This window comes from Ascaphus truei, chromosome 2 (assembly GCF_040206685.1).
Source record: "Ascaphus truei isolate aAscTru1 chromosome 2, aAscTru1.hap1, whole genome shotgun sequence".
NCBI classification, from domain to species: domain Eukaryota; kingdom Metazoa; phylum Chordata; class Amphibia; order Anura; family Ascaphidae; genus Ascaphus; species Ascaphus truei.
This window is the reverse complement of record NC_134484.1, coordinates 371,431,610-371,446,994: the sequence shown is the minus strand read 5'-3', so window position 1 is coordinate 371,446,994 and position 15,385 is coordinate 371,431,610. Positions and strand designations below refer to the sequence as shown.

The following is a 15,385-nucleotide window of genomic DNA, read 5'->3' as shown; positions in this document are numbered from 1 at the left end:
AGAACAACTAAAATCGCATGGGCACTGTTAAGAAGTATGTTTTTAATTCCCCATTTTTAGACTACCTGCAAAAAGTGATTTGACAGCAATATCTCTCTATAATAAATTAATTACTGGAGTATTTCCAAATGGACAGTAATAGGAGAAGGACAATTTGCATCTCTATAGAGCAATGTATTGCACTCCACAGCCTTTCTACAATTGAATGGTTTAATAAACATTGGGAACGAGAAAAGGAACCCAAGCTTTACTTAGAATTTCAATTCGGATACATTCTTCTATGGAATGTTTATAACTTTTGTTCATGATTTCATTGTTCCGCTGTTTTACAATCAGTAAATTAAATACAGAGTCGCCGTGTTAATCCAGTTGAGATAGTGCTAAATAAAAGAGTACCCTAGTATAAGGTGGTTCGTATTTTTTATTTGGACTAACAATTGATATTACAAGACAAGCTTTCGAGATTTCCACTGTCTTCTTCCGATCTGATTTACAAAAACTCCACGAGTCTTGGAATCTTTTGTAACGTCGCATTTCTGACCTGAGAGAAATAGAGTAGAACTCAAAAATGTGTCCTAAAATATCAATTGTTAATCTAAATAATAAAAAAGTATTACAAAATACGGAAATACTCTTATTTCGCAAAATTAGTAAACAAAGACTAATAATATATGAACGGAAGTAGTACAGCACGTAAAGTCAGAGGCGGAAAAACAACAATGATAAAATCAATTTTCAAAGAACAATAATAGTTTATACGGTGTTACCTGTGACAATGATTTGACCTTTTCTGTGAAGTCTGATTGAGCCAATGAGTAATGCAGAACATGGTGCACTCAATGTGAAGAGCTGCTGGTGTGTGTTGGTTACTGCTGTTCTTCTCTACACAGCTATTAAAACAACCAAGTGACCTTACACATTCTGCATCCTGGTTTTAGGTTGAATGCAACTCAACCAAAGCAAGACTTGGGTTTCTGTCTTAAGGCGAAGCAGATCTTTAAAATATATTTACCACTAAATTTATGCTGCCCCGAGGAAATCATAGGGCTATTTGGGGTCTGGGTCTTCCGGAAAAAGAGCCGCAGCTGCTGCACAATGGTGCGGCCAGGTTGTTAACTAACCAGGCTCGTTCTTGCCACATGAAACCTGTTCTGCGTTCCATGCACGGGCTGCCTGTAAAATTGCGATTTTTATTTCAAGATGCTCTTGTTGACATTCAAAGCACTACATGACCAGGGTTCCAGCTATCTGCAAGAGCTTTTAGTTCCCTACACTCCCATTCGCTGGCTATCTGCAGATGAAGAACTCCTAACAGTTCCCAGAATCTCCTTGACTTGTTTTGGGGCCCGAGCTTTTAGCCATGATGCTACACCCTCTTCGGAAGAACATTATGCCTCGTACAGTTTGAGTGGCTCCCTCTCTGGAAATCTATAACAACCTGATTAACCAGGTAGCTAATTAATGAACCACAACCAGTCCATCATTTAATAGCTACAGTGCCATCTTATCCTGTATTTGATCTTTTCTTGTGTTTGGTCTCTTTTATAGCTTTAAATGTTTTCTTCTTTTTCCCTTTTTGTAACTGAAGTGCTTTGAGTCCCATTGGGAGAAAAGCACTATATAAAGTTATTATTATTATTATTATTATTATCCTCCCTTGAAATATTGAACTTCACGAAGACGTGGTGGAGGCCATTTGAAACCGTATGTGCCTCATGTGACAATTAGACCATAACAACGTAAAAAAATGAGACAGAAAACTCTTGAAGTGATTCAGTGTGCTTGTTTTGCTCCAATCTTAAACGTTTCACTGCTCATTACTAAGAATAATGATACAGTATGTGCACTCTTTTGTATCCCAGTATGCACCTAATAATGCTGCCAACTATCCAGATACTTCAGCCCATATAACCTCATCCAAGTGCTATGACGGTCACTTTTTTTTTGTAGTTCGTGCATGTATCTGCAGATCACTTTTTGTCTTACTTCCCTTTAGAATGCTTTGCTCTTACTGAAACTGGTCTATCTGTTTTTAACTCAACAATGGATTCTAGTACTGTATGTCTTTTGGTGGTCTCTCTGTCAAGGTCATTATACCACACTTTCCACTGTTGATCCCATGACAATCCTCACGTAACATTCCTACAGTATTTTGTTCCTCCCTCGCTTCAGACTAATCTTTGGTGACTTCATTGTCTATATATATTGATGATCCTTGCACTACCGTTTTCTCATTTCCTAACTCTTCCTTTAATTCTCTAATAAATGAACCACAAAGTATTACATGCTGTTTATTGCAAGGCAGACCTAGGATAGATTGACAGATTACCTTTTTTTTTTTAAATAAAATCTTTTATGCCAATATCTTCAACATTTGCGCTGGGAATTATTTATTTTTGGGACATCGCATTGCTGGTTGTGTATTGCCATATAATTACACAACAGTTACATGTGAAAATATTCTCTTAAACAGAGCATGACTCATATAATGGTAAAGGCAAAAGACTACAGCGCAGTCAAGCAAAAATAATTGTACAAAAGAGGAAGTAGAAAGAAACCTATTACAATAGTCCAGTCAACCTGAACAGCTCAGAGATAAGACTGCTCCATCCCTGTTTGCTACAAAATTCATTTTTGTATTGCTCAGATCATGTCATCTTTTGATTCCATTGTCATTTTTGACACACCTAGCATAGCTACCACTGACGGCAGAAATACCAAACCAGCTTGATAACTAAACTATGCAACACAAACTTGCCCCATCTATTCTACCCTCCGATTCTGAGCTAATGACATGTATCTAATGCTTACCATCCATCTCTTCCCCAAGAATTCAAAACCCATTTTGGCTTCTCAAGCATCTTGTAACTCATACTTAAAAATTGAGAAATGGGAGTTTGTTTGTGCCCAATAAATTGTACAGCTGGTGTCATACGGCTTCATAAAACTGAAATACAGAATACTGTTTGTAATGACAACATGGACATCTGAAATATAAGTGGCAGTGTGTCATTTATTTGCAATGTTTTTTATAATGGATTTTTGTGGCACAATATATATATATATATTTTTTTTAGTTAAGAAATGTTATACATTAAGTGATACAGTGGGTATCCTAAAACAGAAAGCAGCATTTCATCCTGAAAAAACCCACAATCGGATATGTTTGAAGGAATTAGTATTATAAATACTTCTGTACTCCGATTCCATCATGTGAGTTTAACAACCATATTGTAAACGTAAAAAAGAAAAAAAGAAAAAAAAGGATTTCAAAGTGCACCGTGCACCAGCTTTATAGCAGGACTACTTTTTTTTTATTGTTTCTGATATCGACACCATATTAACTCCTTGTTCTCCAGGACTGAAAACTAAAATACGTGCTTGCGGCATAGCAGACCGTCACCAGGAAGGCAAAAAACTGTAGAGACAAAAAAGAAATATATACATTAGTTTATTCCATGTTGATAAGTTCTGAGAACATTATTAATGGCCTATAAATAGGTAAAACATGCATACACTCTTATTCAATATGCTGTGAAGATGCTTCCTAAAGGCTGGAGAACATTTTAGTTGCAGTCATTTAAAGGGAACGCTTCTCCACCACTGGAAATGGCTTTCACTACGCAATAAAAAAAGGGCCATAGTGTATACAACAAAAGGGCACATCCAAAGCAGCATTCCCATTATAAAAGTATATTTGTTGGTTATTAATTGAACTAGAGCAGAACTGCACTGATTGTTTTACTTGGGCATCGCCCCCAGTTCAGGAGATAAGAGGAGTGCTGCACATCAAAGCAACATTCCCCACATTCATGGATTGTGGCCCTTTGTTGTCTGTAACTAAAGTGACTTGGAGGAATGGAGCAGTATTGCTATGAAGTGGAGCTCTGGGTGGCGAGTGTGTGGCCATGCTTTAGTGGACACACTGTTCAGGTAACTCAAAAATAAATAGGGATGACCACGGACTATCCCCATTGATTGTATACTGGAGAAGATCCCTGGTCTCCAGGGAACCTCAGATACAGTTGATTGTGTGTGCCGGGTTTCTGCCTGCCAAAAAATTCAATATGGGCTTGGGGGCTACCAAGAAAAAGTCACAAGTGTCATCTCCCTACTTATTGTACATTGTTGCTTTGTTTTGGCTGCCGCAGCAAGGCTACCCTGGTGGCCATTTTGTTAAAAAAAAAAAAAAAGAAGGAGAGGGTCCCCTGATCACCTCCAGGGGACTTCTTTGTGTTTTTGCAATAAATAAATAAAAAACTGAAGAACATGTGTAGGACGCCCCTGCACCTACAAATCAATAAAAATTAGGTGTTCACCCTTGGAACGCATCCAAGAGTCTGAAAAACATTCTACATCCCACAATAATTACTACAACTGCTGTTCCATTTAAGTCCTCCTTTGCACAAGACCTAAAATTGCTGTGAGAAAGGTCCTTTCCCAAAGATTAGATCAAGTAAACCGCAAAGCTGCGTCCATTGATCAAATGTCATTGACCTTACTATTCCTGGTATTTGGGGGTTGAAGTCGCTTAGAGAGATGACATTTTTGCAGCTACTTACTGAAGATGCGGTCCAGCTGTTGTAGTTGTGGTTGTGGTGCCTCTCTATGCCAATAGAAGTTGCATCTGCAATAGCAGCGGTGAGATATAAAACAAAGGCACTTCCATTAAAACACAGCCCCTAACAAAAACAAAACAAAAAATAAAGCTTAGCGCACACATTACAACACCATTGTGATGCAGATGATCAAAAGGACGACTGGGAGACTGGAGTAAAATACGGATACACCCACATATCTGGAAAGTGACCATTACAAGACTGGAGGAATTGCTTGTGGTTCTATGTTTCTGCTTTGTGGTGGGGAAGAATGCATTGGATGCCCGAATACATACATGTACATTTCTAAGTACAGGGTAGTCCCTATTCCCCCAGGAGAAAGGTTGTTGCTTCCAAATGGGATCTCAGACAGCAAAAGATGATACATTTGGGGTCTTAAAATCTTATTGTAGAGCATCTAAACTTTAAAAAAAAATATTAGAACACATCTCGTCTTTATCAAGTTTACTGCTCAGTGGGAAAACCCCCAGAAAACTCTTCAAACCTTTTATATTCTGCTCTTCTTGAGATAAGGGTTTACATTAATTTCTATCTTCTGGTGACTATTCACGGTAGGCAGCCCTTAAAGAAGTCTGTGAGATAGAGGCACTCAAGTGTAATGTGGTGGGGTAAGAACAAGCGCAAATTTACTACTAATATAAAATAAGTGAATAAATAATAAAGTAATATTTTCTAAAGGCGATACAGCTCCAAGAAAAGACAAGGTTTTTACTTGTCCAAAAAGTAAAAAAGGAGAGAAAATACCAGAGTGCAAAAACACACTTCACATCTCAAAAAATAATATATAAAAAAGTGAAACAATACTTGTGTAAATAAACAGGTAAATATTCCACTTACATAAAGTAAGGGAGAAAAAACAGACTTGGTCAAGGAAAAGCACTTCTGATACTCAAAATATCTGTGTACCGGTCGACTTTCCTCAGTAGGAAAGATAAAGGAAAAAAGAAAGAAACAAACACAATAGTGTAATAGAGCAGGGGGAGCACAAACTTTTGCTGCTGTGCCCCCTGTCTTGCTTGCACCAGTGCTTGCCCCCTACCCTACCTTGCAGCTGCGTCAAATGATGCTGCGGGGTCATGTGACATCACGTGACCGGCGGCATCATTTGACGCGTGTGACGTCACGTCACATGACCCCACGGCATCATTTGATGCTGCGTTGCCATGGCGATGCGTCACACAGCCGTCTGAATCAAGGTAAGTTGAGTGTTGCAGAGGCCTCAGGCGATCCCCCGGCAGTTAATTTAAATGCCTTGGGGAAAAGCGCGGGGCCTCTGCAACTGCCCGCACCCCCCCAGAAAAATCTTACGCCCCCCAGTTTGCACAGCCCTGTAATAGAGTAATACTCAAAATGTATTGGAGTAAGTGAAATGCAACTCTCAAATAATGGTCAAAGGCTCTGAAAGTTGTAACCTCAGAATGGCCACACAGTCGAATTCCCCTAATTCAGTGTCTCTGTGCTGTCCTGTCTTCCATGAATAAAGTCCTGATTTGGGTCTGGGGAGAGCAGCTGGGCAGAAGGATCTTCTCCTTTTCTTCTGTGGGGGAACGCTGGTAGCTCTGGTCGGAGCTGGCTGCCACCACTTATCAGTGACGGAGCCTCGCGTCTGGTACCCAGATGTCTCCATGACATCAGAATCGGAGGCAGGGAAATGTAGACGTGTTGGAGAGATGCCGTGGGTCAGACAACGCAATCCTACGCGTTTCTTTCTAGTTGTGAGCTTCCTCAGGTTTAAATCCCTGAGAGATTTTCTACAGAGAAAAGTAGACAGATACAGATATTTTGTGGCTCAGAAGTGCTTTTCCTTGACGGAGCCTGTTTTCTCCCTATATGTAAGTGGAATAATTAGCTGTTTATTTACTTGTATTTACTGTATTGTTTCACTTTTTCACTTTTATTATTTTTTGAGATGTGGTGTGTTTTTGCACCCTGGTATTTTCTCTCTATTTACTCAAGTGTAATGACTATGAAGAGGAGAGTTGGTGCTGGTCCGAAGTGTGCTGGGGATTCAGCAAAGGGTAAACTCACTAGTGAATAAGCTCTGCTGCACTCAAATGATCTTTCCAGTAGTCAGAGCGACATTTTTATGATTTTGTTAAAATTATTATTGCAGTGAAAAAGTGCATAACGTTTTTGGCGTTAACGCGTTGGTTGGGTGCAGGTAAGTGACACAGCGACCAAGACACCTGAATATATATATATATATATTGTGATAGAGTCACTATCTCTATGTGCTGGAGAAGTGCAGCTAATGTGCTTTCCATCCTACATACAGATAAACTCCTCTGGAAAGCTAGCAGCACCTGCAGCTAATCAGGCTGGTATCCTGAATAAACAGAAGTTTAAAAAGGCAGACAGAGAGCTGCCACATGGAGATTGTTTTCGCCAGAGACGGGGAGAGACTTTTTCCCAACTAGGAAGGAAGCTGGTTGGTACAGTTCCCCCGGCTTGCTGGATGCTGGTCGCAGAGCCTGCTCGGTCTGCCTGGGTTGCACACCCAGGAAGAACAAGCCTGCTGAAGAGTTAAGGAAATGAAACTGCTGTGGGAGCAGGGCTGTCCTGTCCTGGTTGCTGGATCCAGAGGGATTTCCTGGACTCTCGTGGAACCGAGTCCCCAACAACAGATAAGGACTTAATATGTATTTCTATGGCTAAGGACTTGATATTGTCGCATAGAATTTAACCCTAAATGGCAACCAGTTTAGCTGGACCAGCCAAGTAGAGAGGGACCAGCTGTGTAGTCAGTCTCCTAAATAAAAATAGGTCTTTATTTTATGCTTTTTCTTCAAGGGACGGTGGGCCTATTGTTGTTTTGTTTATCCCCTTTAAATGAAAACCTGTTCAACGATCTTCAACAGTTTCCTGCCTTGAATATGGGACAAAAGACCCCGCAACGTGACTGAGGCATCACAATATATACAACCTATGTGTACATAGAAAGCACTTCCCCTGCTGTTCATGCCAGTGATGTCACTGGTATTTTTATGTAACAGGGTATCACATAAAAGAATACATAACTACATTGTATAAAAACTACAGCATGAAAAGGAAATACACAAACAAATATGTAATTATATACAATGGAATCTGCCGTCAATAGTGTACAGTATGTAGTGGTGTGATACTATAAACAATATATTAGCAATTACAAGTATTAGTGTCAGAATTTTCTCCTGGTCCCTCCATGACCGCACATGACTATAGGGATTCACCTTCAGCTGGAGGCATTGTAGGACACAGACCACCTGACCTGTTGAAAGCATAGAAGCTCCACCACTTCTGGTCACTGGTCAGTTGTACGTCTGGCCAAGTTGAACATATATCCTCATATACTAAAGATGAAAAGGATTGATTAAAATAAACAAAAACAAACCTCCAACCAAGTACTATGAAAGCACAAGCAGGTTGGGAACCAGGTATGTAAGGTCATGGAGGGGTCAGAAAAATGAAATTATAGGTAAGTTAAAATGCTCGTTATTTATACTGTACCATCCCTCCATCACAGTGCATGACCATAGGGAAGGTTCCAAACCAGTTCCCACAAATAATGGCCGCCTGCAGTTCTTTTCTTTCAGAAGGTGGCGTCTGCGGAGACTGATAAATCTAACTTGTAATGTTTGGAGGAGGTGACCCATTTTATATTCCATGATGTGGCTCCAACTCGGGTGGAATGAGCCTCAATTGAATCTGGCGGAGTCACTCCTGATAACTTAAAAGCTTTTTGAATTATTGGTTTGATCCATCTGGATATTGCCATTTTTGATGCTGCTCTACCCTTGTGGAATAGGAGAAATACATTTCTCGATTTTTGGAAATTTATAGATCTGTTGATATCGGTCTTCAAGGCCGTGACTACGCCATGTAAAAAAATCTTCCAACCTCCTTTGCTCCATATTCACGCTTTGTTCCTCGCTGATGGTTTATATAGGATACTGCCAGTGAACAGATGTAAATAGGCTATGAGTGCTTTGAAAATGGCTGGTTACAGGGCGCGCTCATGACGTAGATGCGGGTGCACGCAGGCTAAGGAAGTTCCATGCCCCCCGCTGAGATTCCATCATAAAATCCCGTGATCGCTGCCGCAAATAGCTCCGCAGGAGGCTTGACGGGCTGAGGGAGATAGCGGAGATGATCGCAAGGAAGACGTCGGGTCCGGGACCCCCGGACCTCTCCCGCTTTGTCCACGGGCAGCGAGTGGCAATGGTGGGGGGAACAAAATGGCGCAGCCGAGCAGGGCGCACGAGATCGCGCACACAGAACATAAAGGAGAGAAGCAAGGTATGAACACAGAAGGGGATATCCCTAATAGAAAGGCCACTAAGAAAGCAAGCAGAGAGGGTCACAGCAGCTGAGGGGGCAGTGGGGGGAGCTTCTTCGGATAGTGAACTGTCTAAAACTGAGGGAGACACAGTAATTACCAAACAAGACCTACAGAACATGCTTAAAGAAATGAAAGCATGTTTTCAGTTAACTCAGGATAGAGCTGTAAGGGAATTTAAAACAGAAGTTTCTGAACTATCTAAAAAAACTACAGAGCTTGAAAATAAGATGGACCTTTCCCTACAAAACCTGGTTAATACTGACGATGAGGTCCTGCGTCTCAACGAGGAGATAAGAGCTATGAGGGAGGAATGGACGATATGGAGAACAGGGAGCGAAGACAGAACCTTCGAATTTGACATGTCCCTGAGTCGGTGTCCGCAGAAGCCCTCCAGCCATATCTTAAAAGATTGTTTACATCAATTGACCCCCAGTTGCAAGGGGGTGATCTTAAAATGGATAGAGCGCACTGAGCCTTGGAACCGAGATTTGATGACCCCAAGAGAAGCGTCGATATGGTCCGTAGGCTCCACCAATACGCAACCAAGGAGAGGATCATAAAAGGCTGCAGAAATAGCAGATCAATTGAATTTAAAAATAGCTCTATTCATATTTTCCAGGACCAGTCCAGAATGACAATTGAGATGAGTAGAGGGCTGCGATCAGTAACGGTGATACTTCAGGAAAACGGTATTCGCTACCGATGGGCCTTTCTATTCCGTCATGTAATCAACCACGATGGCAGACAGATTTCGATCCGGTACCCCGAAGAATCAGCAGCTTTCCTCTCGGCATTGGGTCTGCCCCCAAGGATAGATTGAGACACCGACAAAGACCTCGGGGGGAGGGAAAGGGGGAGGGGGGAGGAGACACAGAGGACGATTGATCGGCTGAGGGTGCAGTTGCTCGGAGATCAAAGACCAAAGTCCGCTTGTGCCTTCGAGAGATTTTTGTTGAACCATTTTACTGGGGTTCTCTAGAACTTTGGAAGATTTAACCGGAATCCACTGCTGTTCTCTCCATTTTCCGATCAACCAATATATGATGACAATGAGAAGCACACAACAGTTTTATAACTGTGATCCCCCCCCTATGTGTCTTTTTCTCCTTTTGTTTTCCCCCCCCTTTTTTTTATCCTTTATAATCTTTGTAGGTATTGCTTTACAGGAGACTTGGAGCTCACCGTCTGTATTTTGGAAGATGGTCTGCAGATCGGTGGAATAAAAACGTCGATCATACTGTTTGGAAGCCCGGTGTTCGGCTGGGTTGCAGGTGCAGTCGAGGGATTGAAAATAGAGTAAGGCGGTGGGTGTCGGGTAAGAAAAAGCCCTGTATGCCCGATGTCAGGTCGCCCCCAGTAGGGCCATATGCCCGCCAGGCAAGGCCAAATAGGGCCTTGCCGCAAACTACGGATGAGTGGCTGGTTACACATCTTTTTTTTGTAGCTTGATTTTTGTTTTTGGAGTTTTTTTTATTTTTTGTTACTATCCAGTTTCCCGGAGGGGGATTGTTCCCTTATTTTTTTTTTCTGTCCCCACCCGTTTCCCACAACCATCAATCTTTTCTGCTCACAACTTTCTTCATGAGAGAGAGTCACGACACTGAGAATGGCTAGACAAACGCCACTAAAGTTAGTATCCATGAGTGTTAAAAGCAATGGTAAGCACAGATTAGCCCTAAAAGAGTTTAGGAATCTGAAGGCAGATATTGTTTTTTTTTACAAGAGACACAGTGTGACACCCAGGAGCCCCCGAACACTTTCAGTGGGATTTACCCTATAGCATTTTACTCGTCTTTCACCAGTAAAAAAAAAAGGGGGGGGGGGGATTGCGATATTGATAAGACAGGGTATTCCATTCCAGCCACTGGTGGTCCACTGGCTCCTGTCAGGCCAACAGCTCACGCTAGTAAATATTTACGCTTCCAACGGTCACTGCCATTAGAATGAAAGGAGGAGAAGTGACATACAATCCCACTAAGATTGCAGAGGAATTTGCTAAATTCTACACAGATCTCTATAATTTCTATAACTCATCCCCAACCTCTAGGACCCCGGCCGGGTCCCAGATAGAGAATTATTTTAGTGAATGCAACCTCCTGAAATTAACAGACGAAGAACACAAAAAATTTTAAATGCAAAAATAGCCTGAATAGAGCTAACAAGGGCTGTTGGCTTACTGAAGTCATCAAAAGCCCCGGGCCCAGATGGCTTCTCAAATTTGTAGTATAAAAATGTTATAGGAATCCTAGGACCATATTTATTAGATTTAACGATTTTCTCAGTGGAAAACAAATCCCCTCACAGATGACGAAAGCCAATATAGTGGTGATCCCCAAAGAGGATAAGGACCCTTTATGTTGCGGTAGCTATAGACAAATCTCATTACTTAACACAGATTTGAAAATTTAAAGTAAAATTCTGGCTAATAGGTTGAATCCAATACTTCCTAGGTTAATCCATTATGACCAAGTGGGTTTTGTGAGTGAATGCCAGGCATCAGATAATACAAGGAAAATTATTAATGTGATTGAACAGGCCCATAAATCCAAAGTGAAGGCAGTGCTGTTGAGACTAGATGCGGAGAAAGCGTTTGACAGGATTAGATGGGATTTTCTAAATAAAACGCTAGAGGCATTTGGGTTTTTGTTTTGTTTTTTACAGGGGGTCCGTGCTCTTTACCAGATACCGACAGCCACCCTGAAATTGCTAGGAGGAGAGAAGAATCTAATAACAATTAAGAATGGAACTAGGCAGGGGTGCCCTCTTTCTCCTTTTCGCCTTGACAATCGAGCCTCTTGCGGCAACAATGAGTTTCCCCAAATAAACAAGGGATTAAAATAAAAAAAAGACGAGACCTTTAAAATATTACTTTTTGCGGATGATATTATCCTTACCATCTCTAACCCCCTTGTGTCCCTCCCAAATTTACAATCTACCCTCTGTGGATTCGGAGATCTATCAGGATATAACGGTAGCATAGGAAAGTCGGAAACGTTAAATCTAATGCTAACGGAAGGAGAGGCTGAGGTTCTTAAAGGCCACTTTGACTATAAGTGGAAAAGGACCCATTTAAAGTATCTGGGTATCTGTCTCACTAGAGATTATAACTCACTATATAGATATAACTACCCAAGCTTTTTTCTAAGATAAGAAAATATCTACAAGTCTGGAATTCCCATTGCATCTCCTGGTTAGGGCATATCACTGCAGTCAAGATGAAAATTCTCCCCAGACTTCTGTACTAATTTTCAGACATTACCAATGTTAGTTCCAAATACAATTATAAAATATATTCAAAATCGAATTATGCAATTTGTCTGGAATCATAAACAACCAAGAGTAGCCAGATCAATTATGTTGGAGTCGAAGGAACGAGGCGGAATGGCAGTACCAAATATTCTAAAATATTATATAGTATCTCATTTGAGACAACTGGTGTGCTGGCACTCCCGGGAGGGACTTATGCATGGGTAGATTTGGAGACTTCGCTAAAAAACCCGTTTGACCTGCCTTCTTTGCTATGGTTGAACCCTAGGGTTGGTATCGGGAGTCACCCAGACCCAAAGGTAATTGGATTCTCTCTTAGAATTTGGCAACTAGCAAAAAGAAATATAAAGTAATGTCAACCCCATCCAGGCTTGTTCCCTTGTTTGGTAATCCAGGGATTTCAGGACCAGGGTATTGAACCCTGGAGAAGAAGAGGGATCCTAGAGATGGGCGATCTATTAGAAAAAGACAAGTTGATGTCTTTTGAAAAACTGACTAGAAAATACGGTCTACGCCCAACTGAGATGTTCAAATATATGCAGGTCCGACATTTTGTCAGACAAAGATTTTACGGGGAGGAATTCCCCGGTTATACATGATTCGAAATTTTTTGCAAAATAAAAAAAATATCAAAAGGGTCTGATCTCATCTCTTTACTAAGTGTTAACCCCCCCAAAGGGATACTCCGGACCATAAATATATGGATCAGTGGGCCCCTGACTTCCAGACTGAAATAACAAGAGAGGACTGGGAAGATATTTGGACAATATAGGCAAAACCTCTATGTGCAGTAACCAAGCAGAATATATATAACATTTTGCTGCGTTGGTATTATACCCCCATGAGGTTAAAGCAAATGTTCCCGGAAGCTACTGATAGATGCTGGAGGGGCTGTGGGCAGATAGGAGATTTAGCGCATATTTGGTCGTTTTGTCCAGTTATGCAGAAATATTGGGGGTCAGTTCTGAGATTAGTAGAAGAGGTGACGGGGATTAAGATGCCGCTAGACCCAGTTTGAATTATTCTGGCTAAACCCATTGAGGATGTGAACCATTATACAGTTAAACTGATTACGCATGTTTTGACGGTGGCTAGATGCGCTGTAGCAGCAGCGTGGAAGAAAACACTTCCGTCCGCCAGAAGAGAGATAATTAGTAGGGTCAATGATGTCAACTAATGGAGAGACTCACCTCATTTTGAATCATACCACAAGAAACTTTGATAGAGTATGGGAACCTTGGGATGGGATATAGGATACGATTGCAATAGAAACACGGATTTGGGATGAGGAGAATATGATATGTGGATTATAAAACAATGTATGTATGTAATGTGACTGTTGATGACTGTAGAAATTCTATTACAAAATGATTGTTCCCCTCCCTCCTTTTTTTCCCTTCTGTACCCCTCCCTTCCCCGTTTATAATTTGACAAATTGCAATAAAAATATAAGTTTAAAAAAAAAAGAAAATGGCTGGTTACCAAAATATCGACTGGTAACTTGGACTCTTTGATGAGACAGCCGCAAGCCACGGCTGAAGCCAAAAAGCTATGTGTGTTGCTACTGATAGACCCAAGGATCTAGCTAGTAGTTTGGTAGAATTATGCATCAGACAAGAAATTCAAGGAATCAGATAGAATGGTACAGTCCTTGAGGATTTTCTGCTGAGATGCTAACGCCAAATACCCATCAACAGCGTGTGAAGGGAGATGCTTTTTATACTGCTCTTGGTAGACAAGCTTTTCTGGATGACCAGCAGGCTGTACCACCATGAGGTGATGACGTTTTGCGTCCCATCGCAGATGGCATGACGCCAATGCATAACGGTATAGGGAGTAACATGCCCTCCCACATAGAACCTATTGGAACATCTGAGCAGTGAAAAGCACAGTAACCTTAGAGCACTGTTTCCCAACTCCAGTCCTCAGGGAACCCCAACAGGTCAGGTCTTAAGGATATCCCTGCTCCAGTCATTTTGACTGAGCCACCTGTGCTGGAGCAGGGATATGCTTAAGACCTGACCTGTTGGGGTTCCATGAGGACTGGAGTTGGGAAACACTGCCTTAGAGTAAGATTATCAGAGGGGGTGAGAAAACTACACTCGGCTGGAAAACAACTTTAAATACTCTGCAACTGAACTTGTCGGCCTGTGTGGGAGATGGGGGGGGAACGGTGCTGGGTGAGGGTAGAGCGGCGGTTTGTGGATAAGCTCCTATCCAGAGGTAAATTGGAGGCGGCTAGATTGTCCTCCATTGTAGGACACAGAAAAACTGACTAGAGACCAGAGGGGTCTCAATAAAGTAAGGTGGTCTGTGTCCTACCTCCAGCTGAAGGTGCACATAATCCATATGGGTCATGCCCTATGATGGAGGGACGGTAGAGAAATTTTGTTTAGATTCACTATCAATCCCATTAGTTATATACTGTACATGAATTGTTATTATAAACTATGGTTATATATTTACGTACTATATTCTAGTTGTTATTGATTATTAGTGCACATTAAATTAATATTTAGTAACTGCAGTTAATTGTTGATATCGCAGATTATTTTATCAGTGTTATATAAATGTTATTACATTTTTTTCAGTCAGTTCTTTAATTTCAGTATCTAAGCATTAATTAAGATGATCTTCAGGGGTTTTCTTTTTTTCTCCCTATTTGTAAATAATTGCAGGGGTATATAAGGAAGGCATCATGACTTTGAATGCCACCCCTGATGAAGTACGTCTTGTACGAAATGCGCCGGGTTGCATAGTAACGTCTACTGCACATGTTCCGGTGACGGAATTTACCAGCGTGTTCCAGGGGCAGCACCGTGGGTTGCCTGGAGCTCACACAAGTACAAACGCGGACTTTGGATTTCCCCGACTCATGTATTCTTTTATTGTATTGCAATTGTACAGCAGCGGTTTTAATCTATAAAATATTTGTGATCTTTATCTGGCGAGCTTCTCCCCATGTACCGGCGATTAGATTTGGGAAGTGGATCGCCCCTACCTGGGAGTGAAGCTGCAGAGACACTATTTGAAAATATGCTGTATTAAAGAATTTACCGATTGGGACTCTCTTTGCATAGACGGATTCATCTGTTTGGACTTGTGTACTGTGGTTTGTGTTACTCTATTACGTAAAATCACCTGTGGGACGTCGCTGTGGGGTGCATCTCTCCTATCT

The 15,385-nt window shown here is 41.4% G+C and overlaps 1 protein-coding gene across 2 annotated transcripts in view; it reads right to left on the bottom strand.

Annotated features, from left to right (window-relative positions):
• Window positions 1-413: 413 nt before the first annotated feature.
• The window catches only part of CMTM8 (CKLF like MARVEL transmembrane domain containing 8), a 38,929-nt gene continuing 23,957 nt past the window's right edge, over window positions 414-15,385 (bottom strand). For both annotated transcript variants that reach the window (XM_075587031.1, XM_075587030.1), the window contains 2 exons: window positions 4,563-4,682; window positions 414-3,418 (listed from right to left, as the gene is read on the bottom strand). In XM_075587031.1, coding sequence (XP_075443146.1) covers window positions 3,341-3,418; window positions 4,563-4,682 — 198 coding nt within the window. In that variant the 3' untranslated portion in view covers window positions 414-3,340. The remainder of the gene's footprint in view (window positions 3,419-4,562; window positions 4,683-15,385) is intronic.